The sequence below is a fragment of the Mesitornis unicolor genome, unplaced genomic scaffold (genome assembly GCF_000695765.1).
Source record: "Mesitornis unicolor isolate BGI_N332 unplaced genomic scaffold, ASM69576v1 scaffold778, whole genome shotgun sequence".
In the NCBI taxonomy this organism is placed as follows: Eukaryota; Metazoa; Chordata; class Aves; order Mesitornithiformes; family Mesitornithidae; genus Mesitornis; species Mesitornis unicolor.
The window spans coordinates 419-18,004 of record NW_010203613.1 but is presented as its reverse complement, the minus strand read 5'-3'; the positions used below and the strand labels follow the sequence as shown (position 1 = coordinate 18,004).

At 37.8% G+C, this 17,586-nt stretch overlaps 1 protein-coding gene across 1 annotated transcript in view; it reads right to left on the bottom strand.

Annotated features, from left to right (window-relative positions):
• The window catches only part of LOC104545568 (protein AF-9-like), a gene marked incomplete at its 5' end in the record, with an annotated part of 19,221 nt that extends 4,812 nt beyond the window's left edge, over positions 1 to 14,409 (bottom strand). Inside the window, 5 exons of the mRNA XM_010190748.1 lie at positions 2,085 to 2,156; positions 3,425 to 3,496; positions 7,375 to 7,468; positions 9,611 to 9,746; positions 14,331 to 14,409. Coding sequence (XP_010189050.1) covers positions 2,085 to 2,156; positions 3,425 to 3,496; positions 7,375 to 7,468; positions 9,611 to 9,746; positions 14,331 to 14,409 — 453 coding nt within the window. The remainder of the gene's footprint in view (positions 1 to 2,084; positions 2,157 to 3,424; positions 3,497 to 7,374; positions 7,469 to 9,610; positions 9,747 to 14,330) is intronic.
• Between the last annotated feature and the right edge of the window lie 3,177 nt (positions 14,410 to 17,586).

Genomic DNA, 17,586 nt, shown 5'->3' with positions numbered 1-17,586 from the left:
AGAGTTACATTCTCAGATACATTTTTCTCATTTCCAATTGGCCTGCATTCCTATTTGCTGTCATGCCTATAGCCTTGGTACAACTGAGACTGCAAAAACCTGTCCTCTCCTTTTCACATCCCTCAGCATAAGTTTCAAAACCAGTACTTTTGAATGATCAATGCCTTCATTTTTCTCCCGCAAGTTCCTTCTTTAAAAATTCCCTAAAAGTCTGTGGATAGCAGACTTCTGACATGTGCAAGAGATTATTACCTACCATGACATAAACTGTAGAGAAGACAATCGCCACTCAGGAACATACAACTTGACCACCAGTCCACTTCAACAGTGCCATAACCTTTAAAACTCTTCCAGTTATTCCATTTTCTGTAGCACATTTTTGCACTCAATCCCTCTTCTCATGTAGTAACCACCAATCCTTTCTGCAGTTCTATCCATTGCTATCCTGACCTTTGTCATCTCTATATACTTCTATTTCTTAGTCTAGAAGGTTCACAATCAGTCCTAAAAACCTTCTCAGCTCTGTACTCTTTTTATTTCTGTGCTTACTGGAAGTATTACACACTACTTACATAGCTGCAAAGCAGGAAGAACATTTAAGATGGGATGATGGTTTATGCAGTATTACGCAGTTACCAGCTATCAGTACAGAACTGCACCACTGTTCTAGCTTGCACAGTCTGGCCATAAATCCAGCTTTCACTGGGGCTGTATCAACAGCCTGCACACACTCCAAATGAAAACAATCTGCGAGAACAGTCTCCCCAGGAAAGAACTGGCTACAGAGGTCTACCAGAAGTGAAATGATTTAAAAGCTGTGCCTTGGATAACTGGGGAAGTAAGTGGTCAGGAAGCAAAGCCAGGGCATGACTTCACAGTACAGTGGCTTTTTCAGATTCACTTTTTATATGAACTCTCTAAGATTTAATGAATAATGTAAAATGGAGAGTCTGTTGCAATTCCTACCTTCTAGCCTCCTACAATTATCTACGATTTCTCAATGTAGATAAAAATTTTCCTCTGCCACTATTCTGAAAGTGTGCTTTGGTTTCTTTTGCAGACAGAAGGGAACTTGGGAGTAACAGTACATTAAATACGAAGGATAACCAATATGCATAATTGTGTAACGTAACTTACAAAATCTGATAAAGCTATCAGAATTCCTCTTTAACTAAGAATATCCTTAAGCAAGGTCTTATTTTTCACTGATCTTTCAATTTTTTTCTCATCTTTATTCACAACGGTGAGCCTGAACTAATAAACAACTAATGCTGGAGCTTAAAAAATAATTTTAACATACCCAAGTGCTGAGAAACTTGATGAGTGCTTGCAATCACGTAGAAGTGGTAAAAATTTCCCTCTTTACAACATGCCCACAAGTGGCATATGACTGCACTAAAAATAATAAAATCATTTGTGCTACAATTAGATGTGCTTTGTTAACAGCACTTGTTTAATCTTCACAATTTTTAATCTAATAGTACCTGACAATGCCTCCCAAAACAAAGAATACTATTCTTTGTTCTTACTACCACACAACCTTTCAATGAAGTTGGAGCCTTCTTTAAGTTGGAGCACATTTTCATATTTTACTCCTGCCATAACTTCAGAAGACTCAATGAATATACTGTGCTTTTCCACAAAGTGAGTTTTACTTTGAATTCCGTACTTTCTGTTTGACACAAAAAACATCCGTAATTGTTTCTGAGAACACGTTGGTCATTTTCAGGAAAAAACAAGAAGGTTTTTATCAAGTCATGGTGCACAGCTGTAACCATTCTCCCATCCTGTTCTCATAATTATTGATACAGTATGTTGAGAAACATAACAATGAATCAGTGAAAAATTTAGCTCAGATAGGCAGATTTTTATTTTTTTTAATTTGTCATTTAGTGTGACAACACAAAGTGTGTGCAAAAATTTCCTAAGCTGCACTGGAAGTGTTACAGGGCTGTATATGGACTATACGGGCTTGAAGGCTATTAAACTTGTATATAGAGTTTTAGATGAAGAGAAAAAAAAAAAAGATGTGACTTCACAATTTCAATGAGCACACTGTGGTATTGCATGTGAGTGCTCCTCACCTGCTGTAGTACATGTCTCTCTCTCAGTGTCATTAATCTTCTGTGGAGCTCTACTAGTTCATCGAGATATGCCTAGAAACAAATACCCCCCCATAAACAACTTGTTAATTAAGTCATAGCTATGTATTTCAAAAATTTCGGATGTCTTCAAAAACAATATAAATGAAAATTCTATTTTAAAGCTTCTTTGAGCTAAATTTTCTTATTTTGTAGTCTGGCTTAATAGCAGCTTAATACAACCCAAACATAAGTTTTTGTAGGTTTTCCTAGATACTTTTCACCAATGAAAATCTTATTAGGTAGTCTCTGTATCTCAACTGCGGCAAAAAGCGTTAAACAGACTGGGGATGCCAAAACAGCATCTTTAAAATACATCTCCCACCTTTCCACCTAAGACCCAAATCCAAAGGCTTACAATCAAATCTCTCTTTTTCTCTAAAGCTACGTAACTAAGTTTCTGTGTCAACAAGAAGATATAAGGGGAGAAAGATAAAGCAGGAATAATCCAATGGTAAATTCCACTGTCCTCCCTTCCTGGGATGTCAAACATGTCCCATCTCTCCACCCAATTATCAACCTTCTCCTTCAGCCTGAGCCATCAGAAACCATTACTCTCTTTTAAGCAGATACAGCACTCAGCTTAGAAACCAAAAAGCATATGGACTAGGCCACTGAAAATCTAGCAACAGATACCAAAATTTTTGTCTTCTGCCTCACATTATCACCAAGTTGACATTAATGCCTGTAAAATATGAACCTTCAGAGGAACTTGTCCACACTGAGAAATTGTACTATGTTCAGTCACACAAGGGGATAGAGCTCTTACCCACGGCCAGCTGGCATGACTTTAAACAAAACTGTCTTTCTCAGTGTTAAACAGTAACTGTTGCTTCATATCATTCTAGTTAACATGCTAAATCACACTGCCATTTCCTAATGTACAACCACCAGAAAGGATTGCAGAAAATACTTGTTTACTGTCAATGGATTGATTTATTTTCTAGGAACAGAGCTATGAATTCTCTTCAAAAAATTATCACTTAATCTGTGAAGCACAATGCAAACTCGTGGTGGAGAGCAGGTAAAATAAATAATAGATGGCAGTTTCCCAGCTGGTGATATTTGTCAAATCACCACACATACTGAAGAGACAGAAAACACTTTCAAAATAGCACAGAAGAAAGAAAGAATTACAGAAAGATAAAGATCTGCACCTAAAGGAATACTAAGCAAAGATGTACTAATTACTGAGATTTTTGTTCTGAAACAAAGGTTAGCGTTTAGTAAACACATTAATATCACATTCTGGACTAATTTACTGTTACCTCATTATCATTTACCTTATCACAATCTCCATTCTTTATTTGTTTATCAGATTTGTTCTGCTTTATTGGACTTTTCACTTCTAAAATCTGGAAAAGAAAGAAAATCCTGTAAACATTAAATGCATAATTTGATATAATTATACATGAAAAACTCTGCTATCAGTTAATCACACAAAGACTGTAACATCTGGAGAAAATTTAATCAAAACTAAAACCTGAGTTTTTCTTTCCATACAACCTACTCAAATTTTCTCAGAAAAAAAGCAGCCTACAGCAGAAAATGATGAGTTGCTGGAATGAGGTAACATTGACATTATTAATCCTTAAAAAAAATAATTTAATGTAATTTAAAGCCTCCTCAACTTTTTTCTATCTTTGCACGCTGGTTGGATAAGAGCTCTGATTCTACAGATACAAAATGATGCTGAGGTACTCTCCAATGGCTTTGAAATGTCACATGATCAGTCTATTTTTCCTGTTTGTTTTTTTTCCAGTGCTGTCTCTTTTCTTCCGCAATAGAGATTTTGAAACATAGCCATTGAAATGAATGCATGAGTTGTAACTCGAAAAAAAGAAGTGTTTGACAGTAATATCTCTTGCACTTAAATGGTACCCTTCCTTGAGTGCCATATAAAGCCATTTATTACCACATATTCAAACCAAGAATGCTTCATCCCATATGGTGAACCACAAAGTCAAGAAGAGCACATCAACAAGCAGCAGAACACCATAGTTAACATCCAAATTTTTGGCCTAAAGTTCTAAAATATTCCTGAGGAATATTCTGGGGAAACAGAACTGTTGACTATTTTTCCAATTTTTCACACATTTTTGAAGCTAAAAGTTGAATTTTTTAAAAAATTCACCATGCCATTTCTAACATGGAATATAATCAGTTCTTCTGAAAAAAATAAGAGGAAAAAAACAGTCACAGATGATGAGATATTTTGTTTCATATTTCATTATAAGACTAATATCACTGCCATGATTATCTCCAAAACCACACTGTACGGTCCCAGCACAGGACAAAACTCAGCAAATAAAATAAGAAAGTAAAGCCTGTAAAAGCAAGTCTTACAGACTAGCAGGAAACCCCCCTGAGTTCCCTCTCATTTCTACTTCCCTTGGTATGTAAGTGACTAAAATTGCATATATGGTCCTCAGCACTATAATACAGCAGGCAGGCAGCTATTTCCTAATGTAGAGAAGCTGACTGCAGATCTGAGCTAGCCTTAAGTAAGGATTCACTTAGCCAAGAGTGATGCATGGGTAGAAAGCAAAATGTGATAATGTTGCAAAGAAAAGACTCGGTTATTTGATTCAGCACCTCCCAGGGTTACTGCTGTGTAGGCCAGTGGAAGAAAAAAAATCCTGTTCTGTAAAAAACTCCATACTCCCAGGCATGGATCCTGTACCTTTTAGATGCTTTTCTTGTTTTTAAATGAAGAAAATTCTTGGTTTAAAATAGAACCTTAGCAAGGACAAAGTATATTTGAAAAAGTTGCTTCCTTGTACTTTTGATGTGTAGTTGAAATCTAATATCTTAATTACTTATCTTTCAGATGAGACACATGACTAATTACATCTGAGGAAGCTTATATAAATATTAATTCTGTCTTAGCTCCTTAGTTCTACAAATAGACTTAGTCAACACAAGCCTGACTTCACCAGTCAAAACATCATCCTGGCAAGCAGCACTATACTACCAACCAGAGATTTCAAATGTGGCTACAGTCCATACAATTTGATTTCTCATAATGCTTCCCTAAATTCCTGATTTTCAGCTTGGTTAAAAATTCAGCTCAATTATAAAAATGGAAGAAGTTATGTGACATCCAGTTTTAGCTAGTACACTCCTATTGCTTGGAGTGTCTAAATGCACAGGTAGACCTCCTTTTAGATCACCAAAGAGGAAAGGAAAATGAAAAGATGTGACTGAGTGGGCTGCTATTATTGAGGCTTACAATTACCTCTACAAATCCACGGTCTTAATGGAATGCCCCCATGAGTGGGAGCTGGCAGAAGTCATTGTTAGGCCACTCTCCATCATATTTGAAAGATTATAGAGAACAGGAGAGGTGCCTGAGGACTGTAGGAAAGCCAATGTCACTCCAGCCTTCAAAAAGCGCAAGAAGGAGGACCCAGGTAACTACAGACCTGTCAGCCTCACCTCCATCCCTGGAAAGATGATGGATCAGCTTGTTCTTGGTGACATCTCACACCATGTCAAGGAAAAGAGGGTTATCAGGAGTGACCAACATGGATTCACCAAGGGAAAGTCATGTTTGATCAATCTGATAGCCTTTTATGATGGCATAACTGTATGGATTGATGAGGGGAGGGCAGTGGATGTTGTCTACCTTGACTTCAGCAAGGCTTTCGACACTGTCTCACAAAATGTCCTCACAGCCAAACCTAAGAAGTGAGGACTGGATGACTGGACAACGAGGTGGATTGGGAACTGGCTGAAGAGCAGAACTCAGACAGTTGTGGTCAGTGGGGCAGAGTCTAGTTGGAGGGCCATGTCTAGTGGTGTTCCTCAGGGGTAAGTACTTGGTCCAGCCCTGTTCAATATATTCATCAATTATATCAATGATGTGACAAATTTGCTGACAATATAAAGCAGTGAGGAGTGGCTGACACTCCAGAAGGCTGTGCTGCCATTCAGTGTGACCTGGACAGGCTGGAGAGTTGGGCAGGAAGAAACTCAATGAAAGCCAACAAAGACAAGTGTAGGGTACTGCATCTGGGGAAACACAGGAGGGGGCTGGCCTGCTAGAGAGCAGCTCCTATCATTCTGCGATTCTTTGATTACTTAACAATTACATTGCCTCTGTAGAAGTTAGTCTTCATTAAGCAACAAGCCATAGATATTGTTTCTGGTAGATAATAAGAATAATTTCTGGACATAGAATCTCCTTCATCTCTCTGTGCACAAACTAATCTCTAGTTGTTTGGGTTTGTTGTTCGGTTGGGTTGTTTTTTTTCTACACAGTGTATTTGAACTTAACTGACATGAATAACAATATGTTGGTTTTGCAGTATCAGTAAGCTTGTATTGGAAACTTTATTAGATAAACAATGACAAGTAAATAATTTCTGTCAGATAATTGAAGCAGTTAACCTGAAATATATAGGAAAGACTCATCCATCTAAACCACAAACTTTTGTTAATACTTGTAGATACTATTCTAACTATATCAGTACTGTAAGCAGTCATTTATTGCCAGTCAGTAAATTTCATGACTGTTTTGTGTATGATCCAATTGACAATGGGAGTGAACTCTGGCTCCACGAAATAAGTGACAAATAATGCCTTTTATAAAATCTGATTTTTAAAAAAAGAGTATCAGCTTTTATGTTTAATTTTTATGTTTAGAGAGCCTTACTCTATTGGTGACTGGGGTGAGGTAACTACCGAACTCTAATTCTTGTTTGTCTCTGATGTATTTTGTAGCTTTAGGTTATTTAATTTCTTTTCTCTGAAAAACAGAAGCATGTTGTTTCCCTGCCTCAAAACTAATAAGTGTTAGTTCTTACAGATATGGAACAAGTACCCTGATAGTGAAGTTAAAAAACTATTTTGTCTTCTAGTGATGTAGAAAATAATGCATCTTCTGGATGAACACTGGGGGAAGAGATGAATTAATAAACTCATAGGAATGAGCCTACTGATGCAAACTGTGTCTACTGCTAACAGAAACCCAAGCCTGTATCAGTTGCATGACTGATGGAGTAAAGCCTGTTTGCATTATTTACCTTGCAAAGCTAATTCATATAGAAAGGACACATTTCTTCAAATACTGATGGAAACTCTACTTCTGTCTACAGTATTTGATAAAATAAATATTCCTTCTCCTGAAATAAAAAGCTTTTATGGGAGTTTACAGACTAAGTAACTGCACTGAAATAATCAGAATGTCGTACCAATTCCCGAGAACTGCATTTAAAAATCCTGAGTTTACCTGGCTGTTGTTGGTTTTCAGTAAAGGTGGTGCTGGTTCATGATGTAGTGGTGAGGAAGCTGAACTGCTGTCACTGCCATCACTCAGACTTACCCTTTGGAAAAACAGAGCCAAGAGATTACACCCCCAGACAAAGGGCTGTTAACAGGGGTGAACCCAGCTAGCACTTTGAGGTAGAACACTAAGAATGACCCCTCGCTAAGCAAGCCATCATTAATCAAGGTCATGTGGAAGAGAGGAATTTGAGCAGGGCTGTACTTGGAAAAAGCTCTGCATAGCAAGGAGAATGAGGCTGTCTGCCTGCACTTGGCCGAGATGGCATGTCTGGTTAACAACAGCTAATGCTACAGAAACAGTTAAATATTTAGAACATTAAACTGCTCTTCCTTATGTTCCTGAAGCAAGTCCGTATGTCAGTTCACAGTCACACGGAAAGAAGAAAATGTTTTTTAGGGATACTTTTCTACTCTTCTAAAAGTTTTCTAAACAGCTGTACTATCCACTTGGACAAGTGTTTCACTGAAAAGTTCCTTGTTTCTCATAATAAATAACGTTTTTTTTCCTGGCTTAAATTTAAAAACTTAGTATCACAGGAGAAGCCCCATGAAAAAACTCAACTCCTAGTCTATGACACCCTTCATTTACCTAGGAACAACAGAGGATATTTATTTGTTGAAAGAGAAAAAATAGTTATTTGGGATAAAAAGAAGGTATAGAAACACTAGTCTTAAGGTTGTGTTAAAAAAACTGAAAAAAAAAGCTTCACACTTAAAGCCAAGTTAATCTTGAGACAATCCTTTATACATTCACTGACATGAACAAATTTTCAGACTGCTAGTCATCTTGGTCTTTTTCTCCACGATTGCAGCTGCTAAAATGCATCAGGGAATCAGCTGACATTCATTACTGTTTTCCTGTTACACTTCCATTTAAGCAGTAGCTGATACTGACACTCAGGTGCTGTGCACTCTCAACTATGGATCAGACAAAGAACCCACTATGAAAAGGTTCTAGAGGGACTGTTTCAGGTTTTCAGCAATATGCAGATGGAGTTTCAAGCTGTCTGAAGAACAGATTTTTGGAACCGTTGTGATTTAAACAGCTGATGCCTCCTCACCATCTGGGGAGGGGATTGGGAAAAGAAAAGGAGATTTGTGGGTTAAAACAGAAATAAATAACAACAACAATAACAACAAAAATGTATTAATAACAGTTATAATATACAATACACAAAGGTACACTCAGACAATATTGTGTGGGAGTAGTCCTCAGGGTTAGGATGGTAAGCAAGTCTCTCTTGAGATGTCAGCCACAAAAGAGGAAGCAGGAGAGAAAGAAAGAGAAGGCAAGAAGGGCCATCCCCAGCAAACTCCCCAATTTACAGTGAATGTGATGTTTATGGTATAAATAATAATAACTGGTCAGCCTGGAGTCACCTTGGGGTTTACTCCCTTAGGTTTCTGCTCCCTCAGGCTTCTCCATCTGTTTATCTCAAGTCTGCTGAACACCTTGAGCACTATGGCAACGTGCATACCAGCATTAGCTGAAACCTATTATAACAAAGTTTTAGCACACTGTTCCCATGAAACAGAGTGTTGCAGTCCTTACAAAATGGCAGTTTTCCTCAGCAGAAAACTGACTCTAAAATTCTGTCCCACTAAACCAGGGCAGGAACACCCTCTTAAGATTGCAGCTAGGATGCAGAAGGATTTTTTTAAAAAGTAATTTCTGTGACAGATTCTTCCTTTACCCTCTGTCTGTACTTTTACACATTACCTACTGTATGCAGTGCAGAAAGTACTTCAAAATCAAATTTCATTGATTCTGGTCCAATTTAACAGCCTAATTTAAAACTGATAACCAGAGAGATCTTGAAAATGAGAGACTATGTACAGAATAGCTCATCCAGCAATTGAAGGACTTTTTTTAACCCCATTTATGCCAAAGAGTAATTATGACTACTACCCTGAAGTCACAATGGCAAGAAATCAAGGAAAGTCAAATGAATAAGGATGATCATAACCATAACGATTAGTACAGAAATAGTTTCTATTGGGAATGGTTAAATCTGATAGTTTTTAGAAGAGGCCCTTTTACATGCATATGCTTTAAAAAGAGGGTCTGAATTCTCTCCTCATTTGCTACTTAGTGCTCTTTGAGAACATTATACCTCACGCCATTACTAACAAGCACAACCTCTTGGACACCAGGCTACTTGCAATCACAAGACACTCACCTGCGGCTCCTGCTTCCTCCTCGTGTATTTACAGGTGTATTTACAGGTCGTTCCAACTCAGAAACATTGTCATTCTCATCTGCTTCATCTTCATTATCATCTGAATGCAGATCTTTCATTACAGACCTCAATGGACCTGAAAAAACAGAGACAATAAAGTACACAAATGAAGTTCACTTTGCAGTGTTCCGCATAATTCACCCGGCTTTGCAAAAGATAGACAACTACCTTCTCTGCATAATGTTAGGAGGGGAGAGTCTTAAACATGAAACAAATAAAGTAATGTACGGAAGGCTTATGCTGCAGGGAGTTATCTGTGAATCATTTACTCACACAAGCAATTCTGCTTCAATAGACATATTCGCAACTGTGAAGTGACTCATGACCAACCGTTGGCATGATCGGCGCCTGGACCATAGCTGAAGTAAAATACAGTCATAACAGGAGAAACTGAATATTACTGTATTATTATTAGAAGCAAGATTCTTTTGCATTTCTGAGTTTTACCATTTTCTGTTTTCTCAGAAAGTAAAGATTTACAGGGACATACTGATCACTGGTAGTATGTTTGTTAGGTTAATCCATGTACTGAGAAGCAGAGTCTTACAAATCATTCTGACTAACTTGTTCCGAGCAAGGCAGTCTTTGTCTTGCTGTTTTTTTTATGTATTTAGCTTTAGCTGTTCCATTTATTTCCAGGTCAACTTCAGGTCAAGTAAGCACTTTGCCAATGTTCATACGTTAAATGTGCATCAATCCCACACAACACCATGCTATCTCTTGTCCTGAAATAAGAGAAGGTACAAGGCTTGACCTGTTCATAAAACTGCATTAAATTCAGTTTGGGATTTTGGTTTGATATAATTCTATTTATTTTTTTTTGTAAAAGACAGTTATAGAAAGGAATATGCTTAAAATATCTGAGAAATTTAAAACTACAGCTGCTTAGGCAGATGCAGCTTAGAAGAGAGAAGGAAGCAAGACTGATGGAACAGGGCATCCAACTAAAGTAGAGCCCATCTGAGACACGAAGCAGCAAGTAAAAGCAGTGCTGAATGCTGCAGGAACAGTTACAGTTCCGTAACGCCTTCAGCCTAGAAAACACAAAGTACTAAGGTGAATGAAATGAACCTCAGACTATTCTTCAAAGGGCAATAAGTTTGCAACTCTCTATTTGCTCATGGAGAAACATGTCAAGGAGTGTCACCTCTGGTCAGTACCAGAAGATAAGATAGACCTCTGTCTGTCAGAGTCATACTTTTAACAGGGAGAGTGTTGCCTTCATGGGAGGAACATGGATTTATGGATTATTCCAGACTTAGCAAGGCTCAGGTCACAGGCATTCTGGCTAGTTTTGTGCGAGTGACTTCAAAGCCAATTACGACAATGATTTACCACTAAGGTTGCACTAGAACCTTCGTAAATTAGCATAGTTTGGTTGGGTTCAGATCAGTGGTTTCTTTTCTCTGTTCTTAACACCTTAAGGTTGGATGGGAAGAAGCCCAGATGGTGCTGATGGACAAATTCCTGCTAGACTGGAGACCTGTACAGGTGACAAGAAAAAGGAAGCTATATTGAAGTACTTCTTGTCCATGCAACCACTGCTGACCTGCAGAAGGAGCTGATCTGTGCTCCATTTTCTGCTCCTCTTTGGGTCTCAGGCAGACAACACTCAGCTATTTGCTAATGGTAACTTGTAGTCTGAATGACTATCTAATAATATGACCCTTAAAGGAGGGAAAGGACACCTTCCTTGGCTTTTAAAAGGAGCAGTAATAAACAAATTCCCTCTAAAATGGAGGAGAGAGGGCACTCAGCAGCATCAGCACAGGGATAAAGGAAGAATTTGCCTTTTTTCATCTTTTGGAAAATGTTTTTATTGGCTGACTTGACTGTTGAGTTGGGTGACTGAGACACATGGTACAGGGAGCTAAATGAATTGAGGTAAAGGTTAGAAAAGACAAATTATAAATACACAAAGAAGGATTCCATGTTTCAAGAGAGATAAAAAGGTAGAACACATGGGTATTTCCACAGGCTAGGCTTGCCTAGAAAGACTTGTTTCCTTACACTTTACTGGGTCGCTACAACCACCACCAATGAACTCCTGAAGACAGCCATCTTTGTCTGCACTGAGAGGCCATGAGTGTCACTCCACTCCCTAGGCCAAAGTCAGCTTCTGAGAATGCATTTGACTCCTCTCCCAGTGTACAGGAGGAAGAAAGCAATACAAAAGACTTGATAAAGGACAGATGAAATGAAAGCATCATCATATCCTTGACGAAAGAGCAAAGGAAAAGGTCAGTGGGAGAAAAGGCAAAATTATCAACCAAACCCTGATTTTGTAATGTAATTTAGTATGACATATGAATAGGTGATCATGCATGAGACACCAGCATGTAACTCCACAACATGGAAACTGGTAGCTATGCTTTCAAGTCAACCAAAACAGTCCTTGACTTTACTTTCAAATGGAAGCAGAAAATCAGCACAGATTCCTCATGATTCCTACACAGCCTGCTCTCCCAAGCTTAAGTTAATTGATTATTCTTGCCTATGTCCTTTTTTCAAGTACAGCAGAGGGCTATTTTATCCCCTGATATTCTCTTGCTGTGTTCTGGGACAATCAGCCAGTCTTGTCTTAAGTTGCAAACATGCTTACTCCTCTTTCTTGGAGAAAAGAGAACTTGGACTCCTGAGACATATCCATCACTGACAGCTCCATAGGTATGTAAAAACCTGTCATTCAGACAAGTTTCCACTTAATGTAGGATAGGGTCTGGGACTCTGACTAGGCATTTTGTACCCAGCTAGCTAACTTCTTCAACAGACTTCCCTGACAATCAGTAAAGCATAAATTTTTAGATCTTTTATTTCTAGCATTGATAATGATGGCACTGTTGATATTCTGCTCCTTGCTAACACTTAATTTAAAATTCCATTACACTATTTTAAGGGTTTGAGAAGTTATCTCCTAAAGGGTCAGAATAGTTGAGAAGAAACAGAAAACTAGGAACTGCCTAAGAGCAAATGTTCTTGGTAAGCAAACAGAAATATCAAAGTAAGCCTCAAGGGCAGAAGAACTTGAAGAACCTTAGGTTATCCCACTGCCTTTGCAAAAAGAGGGGAAAAAAGTTCATACTGCATTTTTGTGACACTTGAGCGACCACTGGAGTTTGAATGCAACAATAAAAGAGCAATGGCCCTGGCATGTGACTTCTAGTTAGCGAAAAATACATGGGTTGTGACCAGAGCACAACATACAGTGTGAACATGCCACAGTATGCCTGATTCTTCATCCCTTTGATGTACAAATGCATGGCCTGGGCAAGGAACACATTTAGTTAACTGGAACTCTCATGAAGAAGGAGTAATCATTATTTACTGTGGCAAGAAAGAGGAGACGTATATACCACTTGCACTTCAGAGCTGTTCAGAGGAAAAATCTTCCATCTGCTCTTGAGAAGGTACAAAAAAACTGAAAGACAGTCTTTGATACGTTTTATATATGACGCAGAAGAGATGGATGGCTCCAGTCGGCTCAGAAGAAAGTACTAAGTCAACAGGTTTTTGTCCAACATAAAGTAACAGATACAGGAATGGGTATCCAAATCTTTTGACCTGAAATGGACAGTTCGCACCACTGATGAGGGTTTCATAAGAGCAAAAAAGGGGTTGCAGCAAGAAGAGATTCTGTTTAGCCTTAGGTAAAAATCAAACGCCTGGAGCCACTCATCGACCACAGTTCACTTCAGTTCTTGCTTTCCTTCATCTGAAGTAATGCTGCCAGAACACACTAGAAAGTCAGTACCAGTCACCAACGAAAAGGCAGTAGGCAAATATGCATCATGTGTAGATATATTTAAAAACAACTGTCTGCCTGCATGAGGCACTAATTTATTTTCATAACCTTAAATCAAGCCTACCATTCAGGAATATAAATGAATAAAACAAACACAATTTTAATTAGTCAAAAGCTGCTTTTCAATGCTCTTCATCCAAAGAACAAAACAAAAGCTGATTAAGAATGTATCAGGGGCGCAATCTTATAAACCCAGGAAAAAAGGCCAAGCAGGAACTAAGCAGTTTAATAGATCATGTAGAATCAATCTCAGCTTATTTACAGAAAACCAGCTTTGGCAAGTTCTCTGGGAAGAAAAATGCATTTCTGTACTAAGTTCCAAGTAAACTGTAATTATTAGCCAGAAAAGCAAAATGCAAACCTAAAGTCAACTTAAAGTCTAACCATCGATTTTCTCTGCCATGTATCTAAAGAAAATACTGTATGCTCTTACAACATCCCAATAGTATGGGAACATCAAGACCCCTTTAAAGAGTCCCATGTCCCTCAGGAAGCCACACCTTCCTGAGCAAGGCTTCAGATGGAGCTAGGTGCCATGCTACCCTAACCCTCCAAAAGTACAACCTCAAAAACAGAAGCTCTTTTGAGTTCAGTATCTGTTAAAGTGCCTGGCATGTATTTAGTGCTTCAAAACAAATACTCTTCACATCCTTTTCTCAGATACACATTTTCTCCCCTTTTATCTTGCCCTTACAGCCACATCTGAAAACACTCAGAGGAAAAATCTCTAAAGCAAAACAGTGGCCAGTTCAGGTTGTGAAAGGCAGCAGAAAAGTGATAAGGAGATGACACCAGTTCTGTTTTTATTGGTCTCTTCATTTAGCACATTCCTTTCAATGTCTTTTCCTTTGTTGGTACCTTGTCGTCTGCTGTTTCGAGATGGTGTAAAACTGGAACTGGAACTGGAGCTCGAACTGGCAGGGCTGGGCTGTTCGGACTTAAAAGAAAAAAAAAAAGAAAGTAAATAACATTGCAAGAAACATTTTTGCCTAAAACCATTACTGTTAGTTACTGCCTAAGGCATGCTATGAAGAAAAAAGAACTATGGAACAAAATAATACTCAAGTATCTTTAGTTCAGGTATCTGTGGAAATTGCTAGGCACTCAACATACGTCAACACACTACTACCTCATGTCTAGTTCTTTACTAAAGCCAATATTCTAACAGGAAGTTGCCAATGCCTTGTTCGAAAGTCATGAGAGGCTAAATGAGTTCATAATAGACCTAAGGCTCCTGTATTTCGGTAGTTGCAACATCTTCCAAATTAGTAAAGATGTAGTAGAATCAAAAACCAGAGAAAGATCTGAATAGACCATACTAAATGCCAGAAAACTTCAGACAGCTCTCTTTCTCCTGCCTTAGAAAATAAGTCTTAAGATGAGGATTCAAAATAAACTTATCTGTTGTTACTGGTTTTCTCTTCATCCCAACACTTTCCACATGTATTAAGACCCTACAGATTGTAATAACGATTGAACTAGAAAGATGGCCTTGTTACACAGGGAAATTACCTGAAACCCACAGATTACAAAAAAGAACTAGATTTTTAAAAGAGTTGTTAAAATAAGTTTACACTATTTAACAGTTTTATACACTGTTTTTTACTATGTTTTAAAATGTATAATTTTCCCTAAAATTCTGTAAAACTACTGAGAAAGGCCTACTATTTCATCTATAAATTCCATTTAATTTTTCTGACTGTTGTTACGGCTTATGAGGGTTGTACTGAGAAGTATTGCTTCCTGCTGTCATGTTGCACGTCTCCATATAATTTTTTGCTGTTTTTAGGCTGAGTTGCTTGAAGTGTATGGGTGTTGGTATCTTGCACAGTCATCTGTGCACAAGAGACAAAGAACATATCCGGTCTGTGGGCACAGTGCATGCTAACAGAGAACATGAAACAGGAAAGAAGTGTCCATACAGAAGAAATGGTGAAAATCAGGTTAGGAAGTAACCATCTAGAAATCTACTGTTGAAAGGAAAGCCTGTTTACACTTTACATTTTCTACAACTGCATTATTGTGATGTGTTATCCAGGCTTAAGAAAGCTTTCAGACTTTGCTTGCCTGTACAATATCCCTTGTGACTAAGTTAGAACTAAATTGTTCTCAAAAATAACAGCAGTAATATCCACTCACTGTAAAACCCAGTTTTCACACATGCAGACTACCTAAGCCTAACAGCTGCTTTTTCTCCATAAATCAATCTATTGTTGCCTTTCATAATGAGCAGGCAGATTTACAGCCTTTTACTGCCTTTTCTCACAATGAGAGATGCCTATTCAGGCAACAGAATGCTTGAGAAAAACACCATTAACATCTGCTCTCCTCAGATCAACACCAGTTCCCATTCTCAGAGACACACAGTCAAAATAAAAACTCCGAACCTGACGGCATGGGTACGTGCAGCGTGCATACAGGTGATTCAATGCTGTGCAAAATACCCAACCTAACCAACAACACAACTCACTTCTGAGTACCATGAGAGATTCTTACAATGTCCACAGCATCAGACCTTTTTGTAAGACACTGCAGCAACACTTGACACTGCTCCAAAAAGAGTAATTCTGAAAAAACCTTCTTTTAAACTGCTTGAATTTCTGCAAAACCACACAAGATTTTTAGCTGTAAAATAGTAATGACAACAGGAAACAGACTGCACTGATGAAAAACAAGTTTTAATGCAAATTTTAAAGGCATCACCATTCTGGAATTAATTTCAGTCTCACAGCTTCAAGTTACTTTTAAACATCTGGCTTATCTGTCACTTCCTACTTTTTGCAGCAAAATTACTAGCTGACAAGTGGTTTTTGCAGATTTCCATTAACTGTATTTATTAACTTAATAATTGCAACATGAACTTTAACTTATGTAAAATCCATTCCTTTAAAAAAGTAACAAACAGTAGAAGACCATCATATTCAGTATAAAGTATAAAACTATAGGAAAAAAACCTCCACACAGATGTGAAAATATCTGGCACTATTAAAACATTAGGGTTTTTTTAACCAATTTACCACAAATTAAAAAAGGAAAAGGCCTAGTCTCATTCACATCATAAGGCATGCAAACACCCATGAAATTCCTCCATGTCCAAATTTTCTCCCAGCATTAACCAATTGAGACACAATCACAAGGAGGAATGGATATGAATACATTTAAAATTGTTACAATACCTTTAGGGTAAAAATTTTGCTTTGTTTCAGCAAGACCACTTCAAGAAACCAAACCATAGAAAGTCCCAGTGAAACACAAATGATGATCAATACTCTTTTAAATGGGTTAATGCCTCTTGAAGCAATTGACATTATTTCCTTAACCTGCTCTGTCTGAAAATTTATACCAAGAAATACAGACCAGCATGAATGTTAAAATTGTTAAGTATTAGAAACTAAACTTAAGCTTTTTTTAACTTTGAGAAATCTGGGATAAGAGCACACCCAGAGGAAACAGCTGCTTTTAACAGAAGAATGAACATTATTAACAGAAAAGACTTGCCTTTTTAGAAGGAACTAAAAATATGCTTTCCATATATGAATATGGATTAGTGCCTACAGCATTATGTTTCTAGTTACCAGAGACTATCTTTTGTCACTTAAGCAATGCTTTTTGACAGTTTTACAGGCTGTTATCCGAAGGACTTAGGTATTTATGGCTTTATTCACTTGGGCTTTCTGTTCTTATCCATGGGTTACTAAATCACCAAACAGATTTTTTTTTTAAGGGTCTGAAATTAGCTAAAGGATGCCCTTCAACAATAGAAGCTTAAGACAGTACCAGCAAAGAGCTTCTCTCACATGTCCTTTTCTTGGTTTACTAGTTTTCTCTTCCTGCAGACAAGCTAATGAGAGTTTGGGCCCAAACTGTTCATTAGTGCAATGACCTGATACGATTTATTGCATCCTTAGTCTATTCCATTTTAGTGCTCTCACCCCAATGCACAGGAGACACTGGCTTCTTTATTAAGGCTGGTTGAGGGATTCTATGCTTTGAAACTGTTTGTCAAGAAAAGGAACTTTTCTTTGGCTCAAGCTTTCCCTGAAAAGGTGCATTTTTCACCAGCTTTAAATCACTTGGCTTCTGTCACTTCCATACTCTTGTCTGTTTTTACAAG